Source organism: Pholcus phalangioides, unplaced genomic scaffold, assembly GCF_987345545.1.
Source record: "Pholcus phalangioides strain wild (caught in Gottingen) unplaced genomic scaffold, Ppha-v1.0 ptg000008l_1, whole genome shotgun sequence".
NCBI classification, from domain to species: Eukaryota; Metazoa; Arthropoda; class Arachnida; order Araneae; family Pholcidae; genus Pholcus; species Pholcus phalangioides.
Window position 1 is genome coordinate 52,378,980 of NW_028301601.1, and position 23,677 is coordinate 52,402,656.

The 23,677-nt window shown below is 36.1% G+C and overlaps 1 protein-coding gene across 1 annotated transcript in view; it reads left to right on the forward strand.

Annotated features, from left to right (window-relative positions):
* Positions 1-23,475, forward strand: part of LOC149084488 (SCY1-like protein 2) — a 191,706-nt gene extending 168,231 nt beyond the window's left edge. The window contains exons 9-18 of the mRNA XM_089235488.1: positions 2,776-2,952; positions 3,182-3,304; positions 5,603-5,716; positions 5,804-5,936; positions 7,858-7,976; positions 17,046-17,149; positions 17,250-17,377; positions 20,188-20,393; positions 20,614-20,775; positions 23,185-23,475. Of these exons, the coding sequence (XP_089091614.1) occupies positions 2,776-2,952; positions 3,182-3,304; positions 5,603-5,716; positions 5,804-5,936; positions 7,858-7,976; positions 17,046-17,149; positions 17,250-17,377; positions 20,188-20,393; positions 20,614-20,775; positions 23,185-23,208 (1,290 nt within the window). The 3' untranslated portion in view covers positions 23,209-23,475. The remainder of the gene's footprint in view (positions 1-2,775; positions 2,953-3,181; positions 3,305-5,602; positions 5,717-5,803; positions 5,937-7,857; positions 7,977-17,045; positions 17,150-17,249; positions 17,378-20,187; positions 20,394-20,613; positions 20,776-23,184) is intronic.
* The last annotated feature ends 202 nt before the right edge of the window (positions 23,476-23,677 follow it).

Genomic DNA, 23,677 nt, shown 5'->3' on the forward strand with positions numbered 1-23,677 from the left:
CAAATCTCATATTCCAATTTATGTACATTGCATGCGTATATTACCTGTACCTTTTTCATGCACTTTCGATTGCTACAAAATACGTATATTATAATATTGCACACATTATAACATATGCGCAAAGCAAAATGAGATTGGGGGAAGAAAATAAAAAAAAATTCAGACCCAGTTAGTCGAATCGGAACCGGTTAAGTTTACATCTTGGTCATCTTTTCCGATTGAGTTCTTTTGTCATCAATCATCCAACGTTCTTCTTCCTAGAAAAAAGACGATCAAGTGCTGATGTTGATTTAATTCCTCAACACCTTTGGTAAAAGCTTCACATACATGCGGCGCCAAATTTTCTTTTCTGAGCTCGGCGTCACAAATGCAACTTGTAATCTTTAAGGGTTTACAATAGCTGTTCACACCAAAAACAATCTAGTGTTATAACATAATTAGAAGAAATCGGGGCTGTGATGCTCGATTTTTCACTCTGAAACCCCTTAGCGAACGTTTTAAACACGGAAGCATCGTCAGGCGTATTTTATAAAACATTTGGCCACTGAGACTGGTAAGTGTCGTGTTTTTCCTCGATAACGCCGCTCACACGAATCCGAGCAAACCGCCGATCATCACACTTCGTTAGGAAGTACTCAAACACCCACCCTACAGTCTAGACATATCCCGTGGTTACTATATTTGCTCCAGTATCACAAGTACTTAACACAAGGACTGTTCTTTGTGACTATTTTGGCACATTAAATTTTTATGCAGTCCGTTGAATCTGTTTTGAAGACGTCTCAATCGTATACCAAGTTTGATCACTCGCTTACAACAATCGTTGTCCTTATCATTACGTGACTGTATTGTTGAATCCATTTGTTCTGCAGGGTAGTGTGAACTGGCTCTATTGCATGTTATTTAAACACCGTTATTGAAAATCTCTCGTATTCAAGTTACCTCGTATAGCAGAAATACGTCATTAGTGAGGAATGATCGATAAATCATCGATAATGAGAAAAAATGTTTTCCGGCGGAGAAGGTAAATCAAGAGCAAGACAACATGCAACATGGAGGATGTAATATTCATTATTTGACTGGGTGTTCATCAATATATCCGGTTATTCGTTAGGTCTATCTCTCGTCATGTTATTCATTCACGTGCCTGTAGTCAGCGTACATCGTAGGGAACAAAGAGAATCATTTCATTCTGTCCATTCATTTTCTTGCGCACACAATGTACCTTTTTATTCCGGGATCTTCAATGCTAAAGGATTGCTGCTGATGCCGCTGACGTCTCTCCTGGGAATCCTCTCCTTTCGTAGTATTGCTCTTACTTTTCATTCTCCTGTATGCATGTGTGTATGTACGGAAACGTACTCTACTGAAAAGGCGAGAGCGTTTCTCTTTCATAGTGCTTCTTCTCTGGGAGGGTTTCTTCCGGTGGATTTCTCAGATTTTTTCCCCCTTTTATCCTTGGTCTATTTCTGGAGTATGTCTATTCTGGATAGAAAGCTAAGGGGATCCGTATACTGCGTCAAGAAGAAGCTTTTCTTGTTCAGACTTCTTTGGTGTTGTAATGCCTCAAACTCAATGTCTAGTTTCGGAACGTTCTTGGTGTTTTGATAGCCTGTGGGTGCTTTTACATAGTTTTTTTTTTCTGTTTTTTTAGATGTTGTATTAGTTCTTTATCATTGATGAATTGATGATCCCATATGTCATGAGAATTCTGTATGTGCGCTTCTGAACGAAATCATGTACTCTAAACACGTTTACATACAGAGGTAAAGTTATCCCAAAAATAATTACTCACAGTGAAAAACTACATTAGGACTACGTATATGGTAGCTTTAAAACGAAAAACTCTTCAAATTTATTTGCAGGTTGATAAATAGTGTCCAACACAATCGACCGACAGTTTTCAAAATGGGACAACAGGAAAACGGTAAGAGATATAAAGGGGCCATTAAATTATTACGTCAGAAGATTTTTAGACAGTTTCGAACCCCCCCCCCTTCCCGTCTGCAAAAGTCAGCAAAACACTGACCCTCTGAAGCTATGTCCTCTTCCACCTGAAGCGAAACCTCCTGCGCTGTGTCTATAGAAACTAGTTTTCTTCTTCCAGGACGAACAGCCAGCGATCCTGTGGTTTCACATTTCGTTATCATACTCCGAAAGTTTTTAAAATTAATTGGACCTTTTCGAATCCTCTTCCAAGTCCGATATTTCCGTAGAACAGTAACTGCGGAATTGCTGTTTTGGTGAAACAATTTGACCAAGAAAGCGCGATCTTGTAAACTTATTGTCATTGTGAGCAGCAAACACATTGAAAAAGAAGATCTTCAAGAATGTTTCTATGTTTTATAACAGCTGCTACGTGGCATCACATAAATTTACATGTTTACTACAGGTATTCAAAGTGAAACGCCCTAAAGCTCGCCCTGAGAGCGAAAATTTTGATTTTTTTAAAATACTTTTTGTGCAAAACATAAATTTTTGATTGTCTGGGGGGGGGGCACGAGCTCTCCCCCCCCCCCTTTCGAATGTCGAATCGGTGACCAGGATGTTGTATCTACGATTGTTAAATGATAAATACCTGCCTCTATTTTTCCAGGTTGTATTTGAAATAGGATCAGTTTACACCTTGGCTGGGTCATTCATGACCCTTCGGAAATGCAATTGGATGCTTTAGTCTGGATCATATATATATACAGATGAAATAATTCAATTTCATGTTGCTTTTAAAACCTTTTATTTGATTTGAGTACTAATTATATCTTAAATTTTGATCAGAAATTGTGGTACCTGCACGTCTTGCCTTCCCTGAACGCGGAGCTGCAGTCGCCGGAGGTTCTGGCGGCAGCTTTACAGCCTTTATTGTATATGATAGAGGAGTCATCAACTGAGGAGTATCAGGCTCTGATATTGCCAGTCTTTAGAGCAGTTTTCGCCATGCCGAAAAGCGTACAGGTAGGATCGTGATGTTTCTTACACATCAAGTCCCCTTTTCATATTCCTTTATAATATCACAACATATTCTTATAGATTCTTGTACCCATAAATTCTTAGTCTTGCAAATTAATTTTTCTTCTTATTCTTATAAATTAAGTTTTGATTGATTTTTATTGTCCTTAAAGACACAGAATTCTCTTAACTCATCGCACAATAGATTTCTTTACCGATTACCGTGTTATTCCAGGCAACTGTTACGCTACTGGAAAACATGGACGTCATCATGAAGAAGACGCCCAAGAGCGATATCAAGGCCGAGATCTTACCGATGCTGTACACCGCGTTCGACTCCAGTACGCCCCAGATACAGGTACACCCAATACTACTACAAATTCTGGAGTTACTAAAATTCATCATTTTTGAGCGTCTTCATAAGTTTTTGAAATTTATCTCTTTTATCCTCATTTTAGAATTTTCCATAATGCTCGTCAGTGTGTGTCCAAATCGGAGTGTGTTTTTTTAAATGCAAACTCAAATTTATTTTTTGAAAATTAGCAACACAAATTCAAAAACAGTCATATTGCAATATTTGTCGTCAAGAGACCAAACCTTCAAACCTTATACAGAACGACCAATTGAAAAGCAAATCGAAAAGATAAAAATTAATTCAATAGTAATGATAATAAAAATAATAGACATCTTTAGATTCGAATGGAGCGAAGGTCGACATCTTCCGCTGTGACTGGTGTGGAAGCAAGCACTGTCAGCTGCGAATTAAGTGAAGGCAGGAATCTTCAGCTGCGGATGAGCCGAGGTAGACATCTTAAGCAACGGATGAGCCGAGGTAGACCATCTTCAGCTGCAAATGGAGGGGAGCCTAGTGGATCTAGGGCGGTGCATCGGAGGAGCGATTGCTGCATCGGATTACCCCATATTTGAAGAGACAGACGAATTTTCTCCATTTTATCCGACTCTTGGGAGGGACGATCGCCCTCATCATCCCATTCCGCACTTGATTCTGGCTTGATGTATCAAATTTTGCCCTTTCTTTACGGCTAATGACTCATAAATTTCCTACAGCCAGGAATAAGAAAAAGGAAGAAAACACGCTTACAATAATTAAAGCCCATAGATGGGTCCCAATTACTCATTGTAAGGAGAAGAAACAACGTCAACGTCTGTTTAGTCTTAGTCCATGGCTATTCTCCGAAAGAACGAATCTCATCATAATTCGTTTCCCGGGATTTTCCCCGTTGGCATCACACGAGGGACGACGGAATCCGTCTGTCTCCGAGAGAACAATGTTACCGGAAGATGGACGACACACATCACGTTGGAGTAACATAATATCGGCCGCAAAAGAAAGAAAAAAGAGAGAAACGCACATATTTCCCACATATGGGAGACCCTTTTCTTCCTTTCGCTTTAATGGAGTCTAATATTTTTTTTTGTTACGACTTTATACGGAACCTGACGGTGCTCTGTGTGTTTTCTTTCCCATGATTCATCGCCAGCTCACGGCTCTGAGAAACGGTTTCACGCCTGAAGCGACAAATAAAAGGGCTCACAAATGACGCTTTTTGATGTCAGAATCTTAGGTCTATGTTATTTATGATGTAAAAGCCACAATTCTGCTAATACAAGATAAAGCAAGTGTTATCCGTAGAACGTATATTTGCGGCCTTATAAGTTTGCTATTCAGAACTTCCTGTATACCGAGAATTTTCAACACATGGTCCGTGGGTCACTTGTGGCTGTCAAAATTTTTGCTGTATCACGTCAACGAAGAGGCTTGCATTATTACAAAACTAAAAAAAAACCTCAATGAAAAATCGTATTCCATAATTTGAGAAAAAATAATAATTTTAAGAAACATTTCAGGAACTGATGAGAGAAATAATTTCGTAATTAATGAGAAATAACTTTAGAATTAATGAAAAATAATTTCGGAACTAATGAATCCCGAATTAGTGGGAGAAATGATTTCATATCTATTGAAAAATATAATTTCAGAATTTTTAGAAAAAAATTATTTCGCAATTCATAGATATTTGTAATTAATGAAATAAATTACCAGAATTTTTGAAAGATATGTTTTCAGAATTGATGAAAAAGTTTGTTAGAATTGATGAAAAAAAAGTTTCTTCGAATCAATGAAAAAATTTTCCCAGAATTAATGAAAACATTTTCTTGGAATTAGTGCAACAAATGTTTTTAGAATTAATGATTTCCAGAATTATTGAGAGCAATACTTAGAATTAATGAAAAATGTTTCCAGAATTATTAAAAGAATTAATGAAGATTCTCATTTAATGAGAAAATAATTGCAGAATTGATAGGAATATATGCTTAATAAAAAAATATATATAAGGAAAAAAAACTCATATTTACTCCCAGAACAAACGAAATTTCTCAAAAATATAGGGTTTCTGTTTGAATCTAAGAAAAAGTTTTTTGTCAGTTTCACCACGTTAGCCCTCATCTGTGGATGGACCACTGTGTGGATATAGATACCACAGTATGATTTGCTGTCCCTCGGTCTTCACGGGAAGTTTTATTTTGGCCCTTACTGTCTGAAAATTCGATGACCACTGCAGTATGTCATTGAAAAAAAAAATTTAATAATTAGATATTTCTCCTGAAAACGTTATTTCCGTTTCTCACGCAGTGTGCAGCTTTATTAGCCGTTGCACAAACCGCAGACTATTTAGAAGAGACCGCGGTAAGGAAGATGGTACTTCCGAGGACCAAGCAAGTTTTCGAAAACAACTCTGGCATAAAGGTAATATAAGTTGTATCATGCGCATTTTGTTGCTTTTCACCTTTCGTATGTGTGGAGTTGAATGTGATCAATATGCTCATCTTCTAGGTGCAAGCTAACGCTTTGAGCTGCGTCGAGAAAATAATAGACAAGCTAGAGAAAACGGACATACTGGATGAAGTGATGCCCATGTTGAATAAAGCCAAAGTTCAGGACCCGGCCATACTAATGCCAGTAGTTAGTGAGTATATCCATTAGACCTTTTAGGAGGCTTAAGAGGCCTTTTGTCATCAAATATAGTAGAAGACAAGGTATCTCTAAATAAATAGTAAAGCCTGTGACTATGCTTTGAGAGAACTCGTAGAGTTTCCACTCCATATTCATATGGAGCTCAGTCAGGCATTCTCATTTGCCCACATCCAGCTATTCAGATAGTCTTTTTTTTTCATCGATCGATGTTTTCCATCCCGAAATCAATTAGTCAATGTGAGCTATGGGTGTTTTAAGAGGCTATTATATCTACCGACAGATTGCATTGCCGTAATTTTCTGTTATCATTACGCTACTGCGAGTTTTGCTACTTTGAGGAGAAAAATGCCATCGTATAGTCTACAGCAGCGATTCTCAACCTTCCAGGGGCTCAGCTGTGACTCGAGGAAAATAAAATGAATCAGTAGATTTGATAGATAAGTAAATAAGAGAGGCTTACACACACACAAGGTTCTGCCATAAAAATTATGTACAAAAAAGGGCTCCTCGAGCCAAACAGGGCTGCGCCATAGAAATTATATACTGAAAAGGGCTCCGCGAGTCTTCTCTCCCTCGAAGACATATACAAAATATTACAAAAATCAATGTGTTTAATGGCATCTCCAATTCTGTTATAAGAAAAAATATTTCATGCATACTTGAGAGGAAAAAATTAAATCGTATTTCAAATCAATTAATGAAATATAATTTAGCAGAGCATTATCTTTGGGACATTATCAATAGGATATACAATTGCAAAAAAATCGTCTTGACTTGGGGAAATTTCCCGTCTTGGACGCGAATTTTTTTGGCAGCAGATGATTTGCAACCTGCAGCTTGGTCTTTGACTTTGTTTTTCTGCTTTATAATTGTTTTCAAAATCGACTCAGTAATATTCAACTGTGTTTCAAGATCAAATTTCGTCATTAATTTTCGTTATTCTGGGGATAACGCTGAAAACATTGGGGGGGGGGTGGAATTTAATGACATGGCCGTCAAAACAATTCAAAACCCGTTTCTTTCGGGCTCACTGCGCCAGCGTATTCTCAGAAGCAGGTAATAAACAAAACACTTTTGTTCCACTATAAAAAGCGATCATCACTGGCAATTTTCGTATACGTGCGCAATCACCCTAAAATTCATGTCTTCTTTCAAAAAGATTGTTTCTATTCGAAAGTCTGAGCAAAAAAATCTGCAGATAAGACTCGATTGCACCCTAGAAAATTTCGCTATATTTCAGTTTATAATCCACGGATTATAGGGAGGAAATTACGGTAGCAATAGAGAATCCATATCAACACCTAGCAATAGCAAGAAATGTCGCAAATATTTAAAAAATGAAAAAAAAAAGTACTGGGGGAGGAATTTGTGTGTGTTTCAAATTGACCGAAGAACCAAGAATTAATTTTGAAACTATTGAAATGGGGCTCTGTTATGAAAAATTTCGTAAAACCTTCACGAAGTTTTCATTGGAGGACTTAAAAAAACACTGACTAACCGAAATAAAACTACGTAGATGTACCTTGAACTTACTCTGTTCAGATTCCCCCTTGATTCTTTCTTTTCGCAAAAGAACGTCATGAAAAATGTTTTATTACGTAAGGGACGACATTGTATTTGCCGCAAAATGCTAAAAATCAACATTTAAAGTCAAATTTGCAGCTGCATTATCGTTTATGAGTCCTGTGCAATACCGGAATGTGCAACTCGTCTATCGCCTTTAAAACTCATAGGTTGATTCACTGCACTATTAGTATAATTGCAAAGAAGCTACACATCAAGGTTGATTTTCCTTCCTGGACATTTACAGGGGATTTTTCTGGTGAATACTTGTATATATGCACGTGTTTTCTTCTATCTCGTTGATTTCGACATGTATCCTGAAAATGAAACATTTATTTATTATTTCAAAGGAATATACAAGTTTATGCTTGGTGACAAACGCTATGGACTGACGGTCAATCTCTTGGCTACAAAAGTCATGCCTTCACTCATACCTGTTGCCGTGAGTCCATCTCTCAAACTAGACCAAGTAAGTTCTGAAGTGGCTTAATTTTGCCAAATTATAATATATTTATCAAAGTTTTGTTTAATTTATTGGTTCTTGAATGTATTTGATTACATATTTGATATAATATCTTGAATACTCGTGGATTTTCAAATTCGAACCATATTAAGCAAACCAACGGAAATCTAAATTCTATAGACTCTTTCCGTTTCAATGGTATGAGGCTATATAACAATATGAGGCTCTTCCGACCACCAGGATTCTATATAGGGTTACCAACTGCCCCATTCTAAGAAACAAATTTTTTAAATCCCCTCCTTCTTAATTCTGCTCATGTGTGAAAATCAATACCATGAAAATCTTTATTGGAATTTTTATTTCATTGAACAGATTTAATTTTTCAAATTTCTATTTGATTAGTTCGAATAAACTTTTTAAACATAATTATGTCCTGAGAAATTGAATTTCCCGGAGGAGACAAATCACTTTTCGTTCCAAATATTCGTTTCGGCATAACATCGAGAAAATCCAATTTCTCAGTATATTTCGTGCCGAAAAAAATACAATCTCTTGATAGTTATGTTCATTAGTGTCGAACTAATGATGGCATTTCACTGGAACAAACACGTCATGTTGGGCTAAATATTGCCAAAAATATTCCCCAATTAATGCCTAAACATAAAAAAAAAAATTATCGGTCATTACTTCAATCAGAATGAAATCGAGTTGAATTGAACTGGAGATCAAATTCACAATTTAACAAAGGTTGTAAGGTCATCAAATCTATATATGTTGCCTGTTTTGTATTTCCCAAAACACAGACGCACTATTTCCACGGTCTTTCAAGTCTTACATGACTAAAATGGAATTTTTTAAAGCGCATTTGGAGCTAACCCGAAAGAAAATTGATTTCGTTTTTATGGAATGCTATTTCATGGATAGATTGGAAGCAGCGGTTTATGTTTCGTTTTCTATTTAAATTCTCTTTTTTTCTTGGAAACCCTATTTCCATATTTTATCAGGGATGCAATTTGGGATACGCAGAAATCGAGCTCCGTTTTTTAAGGAAAAAAATGGTTCTTTTGATACAAAAGAAAAACTTTAATAAATCATTTTTCAATTCTCTGAACATTTTTTCAATAGATAGTTTCAAAAGTGTATTTTTTCCCTACAAATTAGCTGCTTTTTCTTCTTTCTGTGATAATTTACTTTAAATTAATGTATCGTAAGTTCTATGCAAGATGTTCCTGGACATTGATAATGACCATATGTAAAGCAGAAATAAATGACACTATGGAGTCTTAAATTTCCTAGGAGTAAAAGAGGAGTTTTCAACATTTCAGACATTGTGTGTCAAGTTAAAAAGAAATGAAGCCACCAAGTAATCGAAAATGTGTTTTTCTCAGTAATTCCAAAATTTTGTTGCTTCACCATTTAAGCTAATTAAAAAAATTCATTCCTTATTAATTAAAGCGATCTGTTGATGTATTATTTCAATTAAAAATATGCTAACAACCTGGATTTCAGACATTTTGTCAAAGGAATAGTTCTGAAATTCTTTTCATTGAAACCCTACGCGTATGCGTTTTCACAATATTCATTGATAGTTTTGGCACAAGTTTTGTGACGGGAAATTAAATAAGAAAAAAATAACTTTTTGATCAATCCTGTATCAGAAAAAGTTTCAATAATTTTCAATTTCGGAAAAATATTTTACCTGCCATTTCCGATATCTGTATGCATTTTCGTGAAAATTGCACGTATATTCACAAAAATACAATATATGTATGATTCTCCTGAAAATTCTAATTTTCATTGCACGTTGTTTGCTTATAACAAGTGGAGTATTCAATCGAATTTTACAAAAAGTACAGAAAATTTCACAACTTGGATCTGGCTGACACATTATAGTGAAATTTTTAATGAAATTATTCGAAATCTCATAATATATGAGCATTTAAAGGAAATAGTTTTTAAAGTAAGCATGCGCGTGAAAGCTATCAATTGAATTTTTCACATTTTGGAATCTATATTTGAGCAACTTTTGTAAAAATCATATTTGAATGTCATAGAAATTCAGAAAAATACAGGTGATAGACCAAGCTGTATTTCAGTTACTTCCTGAAATTAGCTGTATGATGAGGACAGTTGTGTATGATATCGAAGTGAAAAAAACAGAAAAATAATCAGATAAAATAATCGAAAAAACAATTTGTGTAAAAAATTTCCTATTATTCAAATATTTTCAGGAAGTAACTTGAACATGAAAAATATATTCACTCTATCTCCTGTATCTTTCTGAATTTGCATGACATTCAACTGTAATTTTCACGAAAATTCCACTGTATGATTGGCAACGAAATTGTGAAAAAAAATTAAAATGAAGTTGTTTTCTCTCACTCATGCGCACTTTAAAATTGTTTCCTTCCAATGCTTATCTCATAATATTCTTCCAAATTTCAATATCATGTGTCACTTTTACGTTCTCAAGTTTACTGTAAGTTTCACAAAAATCAATTGAAAATTCCACGTGTCAGAAGCGAAAGAATATGCGACGAAAATTAGAATCTTCAAAAGAGCCATTTTATGAAAATATGTGAAATTTTCACTAAAATGCATACACACGTTGAAAATAGCAGGTAGAACATTTTTTTTCAAAGATAAAAATTATTTACAGCTTTTTCTGATACTGGGTTGACCAAAAAACTTTTTTTTTAATTAAATTTTTCGTCAGTCCTCTAAATTCACTCGTTATTAAATTATCACTGGAAATTGTGAGTGATTTTTTTCACCAAAAGTTTGGAAGAATTCATCTAATATTTTTCTAGAAACTCAAAAAACTCCAAAGTTTCCCATGAGTTATGTTTGTACAATGTGTATGGTAACGTGCTTAGCTGGATTGCAAGAGGACTTGGGTTCGATTCCCGTAGAAGATCAGATGAATGTCACTTCGACGTAATATCCAGGAAGGGTCTATATGCTTATGGCACCAAACTGTTCAATCTTCATGACAGGGTACATTTCCAGCAGAACCATTTCCATTCTAATTTCTTCTCCAAAGAGGCCTCGGTAATGCTCCCCCTTCCTTCATTGAGACTTTCCTGAAGTTTCACAATTTTCTGATGTGTAGTTAAGCTCTAGATATCACTGAATAGGTGAACTTTATGTACACCTTTTATATGGATATGTATCTGCATGCAAATTCATTCTGAAATTCGAGAGGACGTAATCTTTGGTTGGATGAACACAAATCATGCACGACACGCAACATCACACATAAATTATTAGATTTCACAAAACGTAAAACTGAAATATTCCCATCTTTTTGGCGTAAACGAGTAATAAATTGCTTCCATGTCAATAGATTGTGTATCGTCAGTAAAATCGTAGCAATTTGTTATCAATCATTAGTTAATTAGACCTACATTGTTAAGCATTAGAACACATTCCTTGGAGCTTTCGCGGTACATGTTTTTTTCGCACACTACTGTGCTTGTTCTTTATCGTTTATCCATATACTGTACGTATTTTACATCACATTTATGATTGCACACATGCAGGCCATTATAATTCGATTATTATATTGCATATTTTTTATTCACACTCAGTGTACTTTCATTTTTTCTAATTCTGGCCCGATTAATGGGGTCGATTGATCAATCGATTGTTAATCGCGGTTAAAAATTTTAGTTGAATTTAATCGACTCGATCAAAATTCGATTAAAGTTAGCGGAAAAAGTTTGTAATTTAGCTTGTGCTTTATTTGACGAAACCAATTTTTGATGTCTTATACAAATACAACGCCACAACAGGCAAAATGCCCAACGAGGTGGCTGATAAAAAGATGTCCAAGGGATGTCTTAAGGGGACATGACCGTTCAAATGAAAATTTCTTATTACTCTATATTTCTATTGCTAAAAATGCTTTAATGACACTTCAGTATCAATATAATAACAATTTCAAGTCTCTTAGTTTAAAAATGTGTTTCAACAACCTTGGCGCTGTATTTATACACCAAAAGGTGCCAAATTGGAACGGTCGTTCTTGTTCCCTACGTCTCAAATTTCATTGAAAAGCATAATTTTTTCCCCTCTGTAGGCATATATCAATGATCTTTAGCATCTCTGTGTGATTTTACTTTGATGATAATTTTGGCAAAAATAGTTGAAAGTGGTAATTTTTATTTGAACTCCCCTTATATAAATTATGTTCCTATACATAAGCCCCCCCCCCCCCATTACACACAACATGGGATTTCAGTGTTACATCACTTCTAGGTTGTGAATGTGATCAACGAATATGTGTGTGCTAATGAAAAAAATATATATATATATTTTTTTTTCTTGGTTGAAAGCACCTGATGATGGTCTTTCTGGAGGGGCTTCAACTGAGCTATTTGATTCATATTTGAAAAAAATTCCCATAATTCCAGTGATGTGGAATCAGTATCTGAAAGCAACGAATTTCTCGTAAGATAATTTGAAATCTTTGATGTCTTATTGACAAGGAAGATCCCACAATATTACTCACACTTGCATATGCAGCAGTGTTTTTGCTACCGATAAACGGATGTTATTGAGATCTCCGATATTTATGGAAATCAGTTGACATTTTGGTGTAGTTCTAGGCTCTCATTGGTGGCTTCAATGTAATTTGAATAAATTGTTTCTAGTAGCATTTCGTCTTGTATAAGCTAAGGCATTGTTGGAGATACAAAATTTCATTCTGATTCACTCATCAGATTCATCCATCGTCAATAATGTTCTGCCCAGGGTAGTTTTCATTCTCCTCTGAATTATCATCAGCACCACTCCTTCTGGGTTTGCCTCACGCAGTCTTTGCCAACTTCTGAGAAATTTCTCCTTCGGTGAATCTGCGCCATTTTGTCATTTCTACAACATTCATAAGCCCGTTGATACGTTTGTTCTACTTTGCAGAACAAACAATTTATCGGACAAAATAACAAAAATACTAGACAACAAACGCTTAGGCACTGCTGAACGGCATCTGCAGATACGAATGAAGGTAAAAAGTCTCAGGAACAGGGTATTATAGCATATGTGACAATGGATGGTGGTAGTATTATATGGTGAATGTGTGTTCTAAAATATATAGGAGGGTCAATGTGGCACCCTTCTATCTTTCTAGGTACATCCGTTCTTATCTCCTTTGATAAAAAAAGCTTTGGTCTACGCTAAGAGTATAATAATTCAGGAAAAGTCGAGAAATTCTAAAGCTTTTGGTTCTTTATTACTAGAGATATGGGAGCACACAGAGGTCTCACCATACACTAAAGATATCTATTATTAGTCTATGTACTATTAGTTTTCTCTATGGGTCATCTTTCTAGTGTTATCCATTCACTGTATATATTTCGTCACATATTTATTACTGCATTATATTTACTGTATAATACTGTGCATTGTATTTTTGTACATCTTTTTTTATTCATTCACGTAGGGTACTTAAGTAGTTAATTTTCCACGTTAACTCTTTCGTTGTTGTGAAAGTTGTATTTTACATGTGCAAATGGTGTACATTGAATATATTAGTCCCACCTCTTAATAGGGCCCGAAGGGTCAAACAATAAAGAATTAACTGATTACTGCGTTGATTTTGGGTCACGGCTGAAAAAGGTTAAGAACCCCCTGACATAAACTGTTAGATTTCACAAAACACAATACGCGGATGTCACTCATCTTTTCGTTTACTAACTGACATTATAAATTTTGTACCTCTAGAAAAACACCGCAGCAATTTACTATCAAACACTAGATAATTAAACATATTTAATTATAGAATCCATTTTTAGAATCTTATTTATCTCCTGGAACCATATCCAGTTTTCTTCGGGAATGGATCGTACATAGAAGCCATTTGTATTTTCTCGCCATTAGCATCAGAACACATTCCCTTGGAGCTTCTGCGGTTAAAGTCACGATACCTTAATTAGTTGCGGTCGGCTTTTATGCCGGGAAGTAATTACTCTGGAAGTTATTGGAAGATGTAAGTACGAGGCTTTTGGGGGCGTACACAAATCGAAAAGACTTCCAGCTTACAGGGAGACTTCCATCTATCTTCGTTACAAACAGGAGGAGGAGGAGGTAGAGCCTATTTCTTAGTCATTTATTTCCAGTCCGACGTGATGTCGGATAGAAACCACAACAAAATCAAACATCGTATATCTATGTCGGCGTCAGAAAAAGGGAGCATCCACCTTGAACCATCAGAAAGTTCTTTGGTGATTCATCCACCGGAATAATATTCAACCCACGAATTGATTCGGCAGTAGTACTGGTCTTCGAAGAATAGATGTGAGAGATGATTGAAAATGTCTTCTTTCGGGAAGACATTCTGTTTGTTTGTTTCTTTGTTTGTTTGTGTGTGTGTGTGTGTGTGTAGCGTCACGACGACTCCTCAAGAGAGTCGAGACTCGAGTCTTTTGACTGCGGAATTGGAACGGCAAAAGGAGGAGGAACACACACACACACACGCACTACTAAGAATGCTTTCTTGGGGGGAAATGGGTAAGAAGAAGCAGAAGAAGGTTGATGGCAAACGTGGAAATCCGGGCGTTGACGGCAATAACGTCTCCTCTCCGCCATCAATCACCAGGAGATTCCAACGCGATCCTCATCAATGATCATTTCCGAAGAAACGACGGTGACGACGACCAAAGTTCTAATAAATACCCGGAGTTTTAATATAGCTGTATGTGTGTGTGTGTGTCTGTGGACCGCCACCCATAAAACGCCGATTCGTTCTTTCATGAGAGAAGTTTCTGAGTTTATTCATGAAGTAATTAATCAGTTTAAAACTCTTTAATGAAAACTTTTTTTCAAGTTTCCCTTCATGTCTGTAGTCGTACGACACAAAATTGCTTTTTTTTTTATTGCAAATGAAGAAGAGAGTGAAAAATAACTTATTACTTATATTATTTTACTTATAATGGAGTGTATTTGTTCAGAAAGTTGATTAATTAGAATAACGGATTGAAAAATTTCAGTGTTATAAGATACACGGCGTGTTCAAATAAAACATTGACAAAGTTCACAAGAAAATTTAATAATTGATAGAGAAGTGGCAGCAGCGCTTGGTTTGGCATTTTACAAATAAATGCAAAAGCCACAATGGGCAAAACCGCCCTACGGGATGGCTGAAAAAAGATGCCCATAAAAATATGCATGTCAAACATAACCAAAATAATGCAACCCAATATAAAAGAAACCATTTTTTTTTATCTCTACTACTAAATATTTACTAAAATCGCTGCTAATCTTTTCTGAAATCATAAATGCAGACAGTTTTCATATTTTATTAATTATATTTTAATAATTATGGGTATATAAATATGAATTTTGCATATTCATCATTATTATGTGTGGTTTTGTTGTTTTTTTCATGGACTACATTTTGATTCAATACGATTTTCCAAAAGCCCCTTCATTTTACGAAAAATTGATAATTTTTCTGTAATTTTACCTATAACTAGTGATTTTTCCAACATATTGCAAATATTTTTATGGTGAAAATTGGAAATGTTCTAGTCTTTTGCTGAATTTAAGCTCCCAATTTCCTGTATTTTTTCCAATGAAGCATGGTCATTCAGTCATGATAACAGGATTAACTCTCTTTTTTCGTGCAATACTTTTGATTTTACTTAGATTTGCAGTTGCCCTTTTTACAGCGGGGGATATTACTCAATTCCCATTACCGCATTTTACTGACGAACCAGAGGCATACTTATAATTGGGAAAAGTATACAAATTACATACGTCATTCTTTTTGCAAGGGGTTGTAGAGTTATTAGAATATAAAACTTAACTTCATATAAGGACACCCTGTCCTCAAAAACACAATAAGAATATTGTCGCCCTGTCTATCCTGAGGCCAACAAAAAAAGCTCATCTGTTCGACAGTAAGATTCGGCAAGAGGAATTCAACAATCACCCTCACTTTCAGCAATTAAACAATGATTGGAAATTTTGTCGAAAATTTCATTTTTTCGGTGACTATTAGCAATATCCCGTACGTAGGATAATACATTTGCCGTCATTTTCTCCATAAAATACGGTTACCCTAAGTATGGTGGTCTAATTTTATTACTTTATTTGAACCCTACATGAGGATGTTACTTATATTAGTTGCTTATAATTTAATAATTTTCAATTCAATTAGATTATAGTCTCCCTGATCTGTCACTTGTATCATCTTCGAAAACAAGGAGTGGTCCGCGAGCCAGTGGTTTGAAAAACACTATTCTGATGTAATAGTACAAAAATATCCAACTAATTATACAGGGTGTCCTGTAAGTGCTAATGCGGTCTTTATCTCATCACCCGATCTCATAGAGGTGCAGTTTCAATTTACAAAATGTCCAAAAGGCGTTCAACAATTACTCTGTAGCAGTTTTGAGGGTGAAAATACAGTGTGTTACATAACAAAATAAAAATCGGAATTTTTATACGATCCCCTTGTCCTACCAACTTCCAATTAGAAAGTTGTTGTCCTGTCTCTCCCGAAACCAACAGAAAAAATTCCATGTTGCCAAGTGCAATATTCGATGAGATATTTCAGTTGAAAAATCTGAGAAAAAGTTATGGAAAAAAAGAGCAAAAACCAACGAATAACGCCCGTTTCCCTCATTTATGCTGCCCTTTCCCTGTTTTTCTCCGTTTTTTGAATTCAAATATCTTAGCAAATACTGCACTTAGAAACATAGATTTTTTTCTGTTAGCCTCAAGGGATACAGGGCAACAATTTTTCTAATTGGAAGTAAAAGGGCAAGGAGACCGTATAAAATTTAGATTTTTTTATTTAGTTATACACTGTACTTACACTCTCTAAACTAGTACAGGGTAATTTTTTGAATGCCTTTTGTGAGTGAAATTAAAACTATACCTCAATGACGGACAATTGATGAGATGAAGGCCGCATCAGCACTTTTCATACATACCCTGCATAAGAAATTTATCCAGTTATTGATAATTATAAAGTATCTGAAAATTACCATTTAGAGAAGGTATTTCATGTAAACGCCGATTTGAATAAAATTTTCTCGTCTCTTATTTTTTCGTTCCATCACCGTATAGTTTACTGCACTCGTCGAGCTTCTTAGGGACATGTTAGAACATGTGGCAAGGAGTCAGAGAAACAAGTTGAAACTCGAAAAGCTTTCGATACCTTCAACTGAAGTGTAAGCTGGATATTATTGTAATCGTATTGTAGTATAAAACTGTTTTACCTTTTTTTTAATATACGTGTATATATTTTTCCATTGAAATATCCTCTTTCAGGGTTCCAATGCAGGTTAACTACTCGATGGAACAAGCAACAGGTTATCCTCACAGACCACCACTCCTGCGATTGCAGTCGAGGCGAACATCCGTCAGCATGGACGACGTCGTACGCAGAACCACTTCAGGTACATATGGTTTCATGATTTCTAATTGATCGTGTGTGTCTCCCCCCCCCCCCGTCAGCAAAACTCTAACCTCCTTCCCCCCCCCCTGTCAGCAAACGTTCGTCAGCTCTGCCCTCCCCACCCTACCTTCTAACGCACATTGGGATAGTGACGTACGCGGGATCCCCCTTGTTCTCCCCCCCCCCCCGGAATATCAAAAATGTATCTTTTTGATCCAAAAAATTTTTTTTAAATAAAACAGAAGAAAATACCTTTGTATGTTATTATAATAAATTTCTGTCAATTTCAATGTTATTTGAAGAATAAGAAATCAAAATTTATCTTCGACCCCCAAATGCATTGCGACCCACCCTCTAAGCCATATATGCTGAACCAATTCAATTCAATTCGCCGACAATAGCCCCGGCAAATCGTCTAGGGACAATTTACTGATATATGCTGAACCGATGGCCCGCAGGCCAAATGTGGGCCCTCAGGGTTATCTGATGTGGCCAGCCACCTTAAAACTAATTTTGTAAAATTGAACTAAGCGGCACATTTACAGAACGCTTAAGTGACCCGTGGCACAATTCCAGAGTATTTTAGCGCACATTTTCCGATCACTCAAGTAGGCCCGTGGCTCATTCCCAGATTGCTTTTAAGAGATCCGTGGCATATTTAGAGACTATTTGAGTGATGCGCGGCACAGATCCAGGCAATTAAGCGGCCCGGGCACATTTCCTGATCACTAAAAGGATCCGCGGAACATGGAGATCACTAAAGTGTCTTATCAATAGAAAGAATATTAATCCAGGTGTCCACAAACTAGGAGAAAAGTTTCTCTCGTTTTCGGCTGGCACGCTCACACACATAGCAAAGATCTCATTAAGAATATTTCATATTTTTATAAACGGTGGTTGATGACGTAAGCATCGTTCAAGCCCCTCTCCCCGTCATCAAAAGTCAGCAAACCTGAAACACCCCCACCCATCGATGCTGACGTAATACTTGAATGACCCCTAACCTTATTCTCATGACGGGAGATCGGCTTTTTGAATTGACTGCCGGATCCCCTAGGTCTAATTAACAGGTGGTGAATGGATTCCATGATGATGTTATGAACAAAGTGTTGCATGGAAGCTAAGAGATTTAAAAAAGAATGAAAAAAAAAATACTTAGTAACCGAAGGGTGTTTTTCGATTTCGTGGGCCCGTTTTAAGCAAACCTAAGAGATCTCTAAAGATCTCTTAGGTTTTAAGAGATTTTTTCGTGAGCTGAATGAATAGCCGGCTCTAAAAACCAGTGAAAAATGATTTTTTTCCATGGGGGGGGGAAGGTTGGGGTGTCTGAACATACGTGCCAAATATACTACGGAATTTCCTAGTTCTACGGATTTCTACTATAAAATACTGAACTGCTGGGTATCGTGAGAAATTTCTGAAATCTGATTATTTTTAGAACCTTTTCTTTGTTCAAGGATTTCTTTGTGAACTTCATTACCCTCTCGACGTCACGCAAAGACCATAGCATCTCCATAGCATAAATATCAAATTAATAACAAATCAACAATTCACATAAAAAGGTAGCTGTTTACTCAAAGACAGTGGTTCCCAACCGGGGGTGAGCATTTTTGGGGGTGCGAGATAAGGAAAAAATTACAGCATGTTCACACTGATTATTAAGGAAAAATTAAAACGATGATAAAAATTGAATTTTTCAGTTCCTAAAAAAATATGAATCATACGAATTAGCAATCATATTTGTTTTCCGTTTCGGTTGAGAAACAGTATTATTATTTACTTTGAACTATTTCGTCGTTTGTTTAAAGTGGTACCTCGTGTTATTAGCATGTTGAGCTTAGATTTGATACTGTCGTGAACACACACACGACTCAGGAAAAACATCAAAAAATTCAGCCAAGTGTCAAAGAAACATTAATTTACATACATTTGTTCCGGCTGGAATCAGTAAGTGGAGAGCTATTCAATGTGAATCTTTTCCAAATCTCAAAAAAAAAATGTCTAAAAATAGTAATTTTTTTTTAGTTTTGTTTTTGAATTAATTTTCAAAAGAAAAAGAAACCTAAAAATAAATATTAGCCGAAAAGACATTAAAAAATAAGTAAATTAATTACTAGATAATTAATTTAATCAATTACAGAAAAACCTTAATTTTCTAACAGATAAAAAGCACATTATCCAAGGGGGTGCGGGAAGGGAATAAGGTTGGAAACCACTGCTCTATGATAATATATACCGTGGTCTAGACTTCTTTTTGATAAATAAAAGAAAATTCAACTTTCACTCGCAGGTGGCGCTGTAAAGCGTAAATCTCGACATCTATATATGTATATAAAATTTATTTTCTGTGTGTATGTTCACAATTTACAAATTTACAATTTCATACCAATCTTTCTTAAACTTTGTATGTGTACTAAGCAGGCACCAGCTTAAACGATAGGCTACTTCAAACAAACCATAGGCTACTTCAAACAAACCATAGGCTACTTCAAACAAACCATAGGCTACTTCAAACAAACCATAGGCTACTTCAAACAAACCATAGGCTACTTCAAACAAACCATAGGCTACTTCAAACAAACCATAGCCTGGCAAGTTCCTCATAGCTGGGCAAATATGCCTGATAGTGTAAAAAACTGTCCGACGTTTAATCAACTGACGCGAGGTTTAATTAACAGGAATCATCACATGGGACGATGATTCCTGTTAATTAAACCTCGCGTCATATGAGGATGTCGCTTTTTCAGCGACGTCAGGAGTTTTCATACCGCCCATTAGTTCCTTCCTTCGCTCATTTTCTTTACTTTCCAGCATCTTCGTCTCCGGATTCAAATCTCTTACAAGTCTCCGGAAATCTACCTGGAAGAAGACATTCGGATAACACGATACAGCCGCCTAGGATTCTGGTAGCACCGGCAAGCCCCGATGGAGGGATGACGAGAGGGGCCAGCGCTGGCGTCCTACCCATTCGAAGACATTCCGGGGGCCAAGACAGCAGATACAACTGGGCTCCAAAGGTATGACTTGTTCGGAAGATAAGTTTTCCAAAAGTAATAAATGACGTAATTTTCAATTTGAAGCGATGTAATACGACAAATTCATCTCAAGAAACATGTACATTCGTGCTCTTCTTTTGAACGATGCGTCGTGTCGTATGGTATTCAATGGACACTAAAAATCGCATCACCTATTGGTTGTTGAATTTCTCGCTTTTTAACATTGTTATTAATTTTACAGGTAACACCTAATTTCAATATAGAGTTTTTCACGCCGACAAGAGCAAGCATGCGCAGATATTCAGCAGCAGCCGTTTGCGCGACTAATATGGGGAATCCATCCATGAGCGGTAGCCAGAGCAGTCAACCCTCAAGTTTCCTCCAGCAAATCGGATCGGGAGTGGTAAGAAAAACACGTTCATTTAAAATATTCATCTGCAGAAATGAATTTAACAAACCAAATTTATCAGTCACGACTTGCATGGCACCACGTTTGAAAAAAAAATGCCCTATCGTAAGTTTGTAAATTTGCAAAATTTTTAGCTCAGCTTTTTATCTCTCTACCAATTTACATGATCATTTTGATTCAAAAAACCATATTAACCTCACTGACATGATCTGTTTCTGGATTGATCGAAATCCCTGTTTGTCCCTATCAATGATTACGATTGATGGTGAATTTTTAATTGAAAACATGGGGGAAAAGATGGGAGAATTACTACGGTAAATATAGCATGTTTAAACATGGTAAGTTTTGAATCATGAAATATAAATTCACTCATTCAAAGGCTAATAAAATCGAGCTGCTTTTCCAATGAAAATTATGGGTGCTATCCGTTCGTTTCATGATCGCTAGAAATGAGACAACGATAGATATAACATCAGACTGTACGATGGTTGAGTTCGTAAATGGTTAACACAGTTTGTGAAAGTCCGGAAGAATGTGCATGATGGACAACACGTGGGCCAGTCATGTTAAATCATCGGTGATCCCATACTTGCGTTGGAAACCTGAATTTCAATATTGTCTTGGCCTTTCCTCTCACACCCACACACACACACAAGGAGTTTCTGTATCAAATATCTTGTTGATTAATCTCTGTTGCCACACGCAGTAATAAAAAGCCTTTGATTTATAATTTATTCGTAATCGATTAGAGCTACATGCTGTTGTACATCGCCAGTTTAGAAACTATTCGTTTAGGCCGCGCATGATACACATAATGCTTCCTGACATGCACCAGTTCATTAGAAATTCCCTAGAGGAACGTTTGCGATGTGCATTTACGGTGTTGTGGTAAGAAAATGTGATCGCGACGTCATCTAACAATAAGTGGTCAGCTCGCTTTTCTGAAAAACTTGTAGCTGACAATGTTGACATGATTTAAAATGAAATCTCTCTGTGTTAGAGAGCCTTAGCCCTTAGACTACCGAACTTGTTTCAAACGGTATAAACCTGTTTTTTCTACCGAAAAATCGAGGTTTCGTATGAGAAGCACGGAGGCGATATATAAAGAGTATGTAATATACATTGCAAACAATTTCATTAATAAAAACTACATTGTATTTGAAGAAATAAATTTCATCAAGTGCTATTCGATTTATTATACTTTTTAAATTATTTTCATATATCGTTGCTGCAGTAAATTGATTACCACAGAGAGAAACAGGCCTACAACGGTACAAATCTCCGATCATTGCACTTCACGCAGTCTGAAAAAATTTATGACAGATGGCATTACACGGAACTAGGACTAAACAGTAACAAACAGCACGATAGGCTCACAACACTTACACGCATATTCAATCATGAACCGATTCGTTAGAAGTTACGCAGATGAATGTGGACGAGGTGCATCTGTGGTTTAGTAGTAGTAGTAGTGCTTCATATTATCAGAACCCGCAGAGAGCGACAGGTTTACAACGATACAAATATTCAATCATCACACTTCAGCCATAGTTAGAAAAATTGAAGGCATGTAGAGTCCGAACCCAAAACATCGTATAAATGTGAAAGTCGTATAAACGAGGTTCCACTGTAAAATTGTACCGTCCTGTAAGCGGACAACGTTTTTGGTCCCATGGGTGTCCGTTATCTAGAGGTTCTACTGTTATATTTCATATTACCCGACTATTTTTACGTATAGGAACCAAAATTGCGACCGAACCCAAACATGGTATAAATGTGAAAGTCGTATAAACGAATTTACACTGTAAATAATTGTGCCGCTGTGGTGCTCGAGTGGTCATAGTGACGGACTCGCATCGCGGGAACACGGGTTCGAACCCCACCGTCGCCACAGTGGTGGTCGGCTAAAGTTGGTTTTCTGTGGTTCCCAACATCGAGGCGCAAATGCCAGCCGATCTCCCCGTTAAAAAGTGTCGCCACAGAGAACAACAGTCCTACAAACAGTACAAATATTCAGTCACTACATATCACTCACTTCACTTCTGAGATATAGATGGCAGCACTGAAAAATCATACACAACACTATATACGCACTCAGACTGTTAGGTACACACACTTACACTTCCGGCACAACTCACTAGGTAGTAAATTGCCTATGACGATAGACCTGAGTTGTGCTCTTTTTGAAAAAAAATAAAATAAATAAAATAATTGCATCTCCCCGTAAGCTGATAAAATTTCTGGTCCCATGAGTGTCCGTTGCCGAGAGGTTCTACTGTAGTATTTCAAATTACCCGGCTATTCCTTGATATCTGCACTTCCTATGTAATTATTTTATGACAATAATGTATTCTCATATTTTAACATCAAACGTGTAATTTTTTTGTATATATCTTTCAACAGCAACAACTCTTCTCCGGAAAATAGTCATCTAAAGAATGTTATATTGGCATAACGACTGCTGGATTTTCTATGGAATTTAAATTTGTCAAAGAAATAACCAAAAAAAAAACCGGAAAATTGTGGTGTTTTTCATCCTGTTTCTAGCATCCGACAATCCTAAAATCGTCTTCTCTCTTTTACATATACGGTATATTAATATGTCTCTTGTTTCCTCCTCATCAAGAAAATCCTAATGAACCTTTAAAAAATGGGAAAATAAAATCATATTAATTGTGACAAAATCAAATTGTAAATTTGTGAGGGATTATAGTACTTATCATAAACTGTACTATAAAAATTTGTATAAAAAAATATATATCTATATTATTGCTTGAAAAAAAAAAAGAAAATTTCTTACTTCTTTCCCATGTAAAAAAAAAAAATTGTATTGACAATTTTATACTGTATTTTAATTAAAATGACAAAAAAATGTTTAATTAATGGTGTTATATGA